Source organism: Mesitornis unicolor, unplaced genomic scaffold, assembly GCF_000695765.1.
Source record: "Mesitornis unicolor isolate BGI_N332 unplaced genomic scaffold, ASM69576v1 scaffold4945, whole genome shotgun sequence".
Taxonomy (NCBI): Eukaryota; Metazoa; Chordata; class Aves; order Mesitornithiformes; family Mesitornithidae; genus Mesitornis; species Mesitornis unicolor.
In genome coordinates, this window is record NW_010186059.1 from 1 (window position 1) to 6108 (window position 6108).

Genomic DNA, 6108 nt, shown 5'->3' on the forward strand with positions numbered 1-6108 from the left:
CAAGACCAGGAGGAAGCTGAGCGCTCAGGACAAGGAGCAGAAGAAGCACAGCGACTCCGACTACGCCGAGAAAAGGAACAAAAGAGAAAAGAGGGAGGACGAGAAGTTTTCTGGGGAACTGGTGCATCGAACGCCGGTCATAAAAATATCCTACAGCACTCCGCAAGGGAAGGGCGAGGTTGTGAAAATCCCTTCCCGGGTCCACGGCGCGGTCAAGCCCTTTTGCGCAGAGCGGGCGTTGCAGAACGGAGCGGAGGACCAAGAGGAGAGCAGGGACGCCGAGCGGTGCCGAGAAACCAAGTGTCTGCTGGACAGGTCGGCGGGCAGCCAGCTCGCCCCCCTCCCCCAGCTGAAAAAAAAAACCGCAGCTCCGACGTCCCACCCCCAAAGATACGGCTGAAGACCCACCGCGTGAACGACGGCCAGAGCGTTTCGATCTACAAGGCAGAGCTTATTGACGAAATCAACGTCCTCCAGAACAGCCACGAGTCCAACCCGGGCGCCTTTTACAACGACGAGTCCGCAGACAGGAGTTTGGCTGAGATCTCCTCGGGGAGCTCAGGTGAAGACGACGACTTTAAGAGGTTTCCCCAGGGTAAAGATGGACATGAGAACTTGGCTTTCCTTATGAATTACCGTAAAAGAAAAGCAGACTCTTCTAGCTTGTCGGTGTGTAGTAACGACAGCCTGGACGAGTCCAAGTCTTCCAGCTCAGAAGTGGCATCACCAGAAATGTGTGACTTTCTGCCTGGCGACGACGCGTCCGTCTCCTCCTCTTCCAAGGATGAGCGTAAGATCGTGCCGCCACTGACAGTCAGACTGCACACCCAGAGCGTGTCCAAATGCGTCACGGAAGACGGCAGGACTGTGTCGGTGGGGGATGTTGTTTGGGGTAAAATTCACGGGTTTCCATGGTGGCCAGCACGTGTTCTCGACATCAACCTTAGCCAGAAGGAAAACGGGGAGCCTTCGTGGCGAGAAGCTAAGGTGTCGTGGTTTGGTTCTCCGACGACCTCGTTCTTGTCTGTTTCAAAACTCTCTCCTTTCTCGGAATTTTTCAAACTGAGATTTAATCGCAAGAAGAAAGGGATGTATCGGAAAGCTATCACAGAAGCTGCGAAGGCAGTGGAGCATCTGACTCCAGAAATAAGAGATCTCTTAACGCAGTTTGAGACATAACTTTGCCTCCAGTATCAGGTGAGTGCTCGCTGGACTAATGCTTCCCGTGCAATAATCTCCTTATGCTTTTTAATCTACATCCCGGTTTGTTTGCATTTGTTTTTCCATCAAAGCTGATGTTGACAACTGCTAAATTGGTAAACTCGGTGGTGATTTCAGAGAAGGTGAGAGCCTTTGGCTCCAGACCTTTGGGGGGCCATGGCAATTGGAGCCCCCACTCCTGGAAGGGAGTACAAAGCAGTTGATATTGTGAATATCGCTCGTTCAGAGAGCTAATTAAACTGTAGTAATGTATTAGCGCCGTTCACAGCGAGGATGTGGTGAGCACTGAGGATGCTTTGTGTCAGAACTGATCCTGTGTGGCTGGAGGGCTGATAGCTCCTGGGCTTTAAGTTCCTTTGAAATATCTCGTGGTTCAAAAACTCTTACTGGAATTGAGATTGTACTTATCGTATCTAGGCACCGATGCCCAGCAGTCACCCATAACAGTTAAGGACCCTGGGACGCCCCTTGCGTTTCTCTGACCCCTCTGGTTTGGGTTTCTTACAAAGAAATTTTCTTTGCGGCTCTTCACCATGATTGTACCAAAACCTGTCTTTAACAGGGAACAGTGTTCCAGTGTTTCTCACAGCACTTAGGGTTTGGCTTGTGTCTGAAATGTCAGTGTGTTGCTGGGACATGGCCTGCATCATCAAATCAAATTATTTTGGGTGTCACCTGCACCCTCTTTCTTTGAGGACAAGAAGTTGGGAACATGGGAGCTGACTCTTTGTAATGCCTTTGCTTCTGCTGGTTGGAAGCGTTGGCTGGGATGGGACTCCCTTTCTCATCAAACACTAAAAACTTTGCCCAGGAGGAAAATTTGGTACCTAAACCTACAGGCTGTGGTGTGACTGGGAGCACAAACACCATCTGTCACTTCAGTTGGTGTTCTCTGCAACGCTGCCCTCGGTGATGTCCACAGGAACATCCAGCAGCTTGAACGAGACCCAGAGTCGCTTCACAGCCTTCAGTCATCGCTGTCTTGACCAGGCCTCATCTGTGACAGTTAAACAAGGGGACTTTTTGTCTGAAAACCATGACTAGTCATTGGGAAGAGTCTTGTTGTCCAAGGTCTGCTTCAGACGCTGTTGTCCCCATGGTTTTCCTGCTCCTTTCCACACCGTAAGGACTGTTCCTCCGCCTCAGCAGGGCTGGCTGCAGTCAGTAACTGCGCGTGGTGTGTTCCCCTGCGTGCTCCAGGCATCGGGGCGCTCCAGCAGTGACGATGTGTAACTGCAGCAGTGTGTAGGCTTCATCCTTGATCCTGCCCCTTCGGATGCTGCTTAACGCCAGCTAAAGACTGCATTGTATCAGGAGCGTTTGGATCGGACCCAAATTCCTATTAGCTAGATCTGGAGTATAAACGCGGTGCCCAGAATACGCTGTCCTGGCCAGTGACAGAATCACGGTCAGAACCCATGGCTGCCGTCAGAGCCGTGCTCTGTTTAAAGGAGCAGCAGCCTTCATCCTCTGAGCTGTCTTCACCGTGTTCCTGTGGTTTGGGGTGGCTTTGGCAGGGCAGATGCCATCACCGTTCCTGCCAGCGGTGGTTGCTGCTGTGGGCTGGTGTGCCACGGCTGGTTACACTGGTTAACGCTGTGTTATCTGTGTCTGGGGTTTGGGCAGAGGGGCAGGACGTGTTCAGCTGGTCAGGAGTAACAGAACCGGATTAACGGAGTTGGTTGGTTCAGGGTTTGTGGTGGTCAGTTCCTTTAGCTGAACACAGAGCAACACGGGTGTAAGCAAACCCTGCCTGTGGGTGCAGGAGGGCTCTTGAACGGCTCTTATGGGGAGCGGCTGAGGGAGCTGGGGGGTTCAACTGCAGAAGAGGAGCTGAGGGGAGACCTTATCCCCTCTGCAGCTCCTGAAAGAAGAGGGTAGCGAGGGGGGTCGGGCTCTGCTCCCCAGGAACAAGCGATGGGACGAGAGGAAACGGCCTTGAGTTGTGCCAGGGGAGAGTGAGGTTGGATCTGAAGGGAAATTTCTTCCCCAAAGGGTTCTCAGCACTGGCAGGGGCTGCCCAGGGCAGTGGAGTCCCCATCCCCAGGGCAGTGGTGGAGTCCCCATCCCTGGAGGGGTTCAACAACAGGAGATGAGGGGCTGAGGGACATGGTCAGTGGTGTCAGGGCATGGTTGGACTCTGTGATCTCAAAGGGCTTTTCCAACCCAAATGATTGAACGCTTTGGGCAGGAGAAGGGCAGGGTGAAGCAGCACCCGGTGCCTCAGATCGGTCAGGTTTGTGCCAGCCCGTCCATGTGGAGCAGGAACGCGTGTGGCCATGAGGAGCTCCAAGTCCAGACCTGGCTTATTGCAGACACGATGGGGGCCTGAGCTACAGGCGCAGAGCAGGTCTGTAAATGGGGAAAGAATGATAAGGAGAAAACGATGGGATGGCCTGGATTGGGCCAGACCTTCCCTCTGTACTCTGACCAAACCTCTGCGTGTACAAATGGGTGTATAGGTGTGTTTAACACATATCTCCACTTCACTGGGCTCCTTCCACTGGCTTTTCGGGGATGATTTCCCACCTTATGTGTGTTGAGGTGAGCTGCTGACCCCGATGTGTCTGTCTGGAGGTGGTGTGATGGCTGGAGAACCCCGCAGTCCTCAGAGCTGGGCAAGCTGAGCAAACCTCCCCGTGTTCCCCGTGTCGCATTTAAATTCCCTGTCAGACCAGCGTGTCGGGTGTTTTGGTGTTACTTACCGAAAAGTGCATTATTTCAGAGACCTGCCCTGTCTCTCCATTCCAGAGGATTGGATTTTATTGCTTTCTGTGCATGTTCCTAAGGTTGCACTGAGGTGTTTCCATCAGTTCCTCGACACTGAAGGGTGTACCTGAAGTTTTTGCTGAGGTTTGCAGTCCCCGAGCCCGAGGCCCACAGCGACACCTGAGTGCTGTTCAGGATCTGAAGCTTTGAGGCCTTTGCAAGGCAGCGCAGCCTCAGATCTGCTCCAGCAGTTTCTAGGAGCAGGCATTGGAGTGGTAACGCTGCAGCCTACAAAACCCTCCCCATGGGCTGTACGGGGCTCGTTGTGATCAGCACAGAGCAAGCACGAGGGCACAGGAGGAGCCTGGGCACAGCACAGGGTTGTGGCTGCTGACATTTCTTGTTGGGAAACTTGATGTTTTCTGGCATGTGGTGCTGCTCTGCAAATCACGGAGGGTGATCACTGTGAAAAGTGTACAGACAACTCAGGTAATTTGTAAATGCGTGTAAAACTGGAAGCAATTGCAGCTTTTTACATCCTCGGTTTGGGTTGGGAAAGCTGCTATGAGCATTTTGGTTTTAATTTTCTGTCCTTGTACCTTCTTTTTGCAAAGGAAGTACTTTACCAAAGCCCTGTTGTTAACTAACTGGTGAAACGAGGTCTCTGGATGAACAGCAGGCAGACTAGCGACCTGTACAAGTCACGTTTGTGAGATACTCGGTTTCAAGCAGTGCAGGAGGAAAGTGCCTGCTCAGCGTCTTCAGAGGTGCAGAAAAGCCTTGTTCTTGGCACACCGAGCCCATGTGGTGTGCGGGACCTGCTCCCAAAGCCAGACCTGTGGCCTTCAGCACTCCTACCCTGACCTTTTCTTGGGAAAACCTCCCGTGCTCCTGCACCGTGCTGTCTGTTCGCTCCCGTGGCGATGCCGTATTGAAACTTGCAGCTGCATGGACTGCACACTCCTGGAGCCAAGCGCCTGCTCTTCCCTTGTGCTTCGCAGTGGTGAGCACCCCAGCGTTTCTGGTGTAACAGCAGGGGTTTGCTGGTGTACCCGGGGCGTTGCTGCCAGAGAGATGCGAAACGAGTTCACAACGGGGGCATTCACTTGCTTTTTTCAGTCAGGAAAACCCTTTATTCCTCCTGCATCTCCTCATCCCCTCTACCCCCAGTCTGCGGCTGCGGAACCATTAAAACTGAAAATACTGGCTTTTGAAGGCTTTAATTTTACAGCTATTAGCTTAATAGACCCTCTATCAGTACATCTCGCCATTCATCACGGAAAGCACGCTGCTCTACGAACAGCAGAATTAAAGCTTATTGCACGCTCGCTATATATAGCAAGCTGTAACGTAAAATTTGGAGCGTTGGGTTATGACTTCACCTTCAAAGACGCTCGGGGCTTTGTACGTGCACGCAGCCCGCGCTGCTTGCCAGCAGTTGATGAAGCAGCATAAATCACCGCTCTTTTCCCTTCTCCCTCGTCTCTTCGGCTCTGCCAGGGGCACAGACGGGCTCTGTGACCAACTCTATGTGGAGTGGTGGTGGCGATTGCTGCGATAGCCCGGTTTCTAACACCACCTGCGTGGTCTCTTGAAGTGTTTCAGCCCAGAAGACGAATACTTGAGATTTTTCTTGGCGTGGTTTCTGGATGGTTCAGTCAGCTAAAACCAGGCATCCAGCTTAATTACTGTGTCAGCGTTCCTCCAAAACAGCTCGGAGCCGGCGTCTGCAGACTCGCAGGGAGTGGGAGAACAGGTCCCAGGCTGCGCTGCGTGCTCCTGTGTCCCGGCTGGTGCCATCCTGCTGGTTTTCCGGTTCCCAGAATCGCTTGCCCGTGTGGCTCGTGACCACTGCGGCAGCGTTTGGAGACCTCTCCGTCCACACTGCCTGCCCCGTTTGTGCCATCTGCTGCCCGGTGCATTTGGAAATGCCAGCAGGCCCTACGTCGTGCTATTTCTAACTGCCCAGGAATGCGGCCGCTGAGGGAGCTGTAACTTCAGCTGCCAGGGAGATCGGTGTCAGCCCCGGGGCTCAGCAGCTCCTGTGGGCACACACTGCTGTGCCTGGGGGTCTCGGCTGTTTCAGTGGGGTGTGCGGGGGCCAGGCTGCGCAGAGCAGCTCCATCTGCAGCACCACTGCCCATGGTGGGAGCGACGGCTGCGTTTGCAGGGGGAGGG

At 53.5% G+C, this 6108-nt stretch overlaps 1 protein-coding gene across 1 annotated transcript in view; it reads left to right on the plus strand.

The window, feature by feature from the left end:
* Positions 1-75: 75 nt before the first annotated feature.
* Positions 76-6108, plus strand: part of PWWP2B (PWWP domain containing 2B) — a gene marked incomplete at its 5' end in the record, with an annotated part of 9059 nt that continues 3026 nt past the window's right edge. Inside the window, 2 exon segments of the mRNA XM_010185026.1 lie at positions 76-353; positions 356-1201. Coding sequence (XP_010183328.1) covers positions 76-353; positions 356-1179 — 1102 coding nt within the window.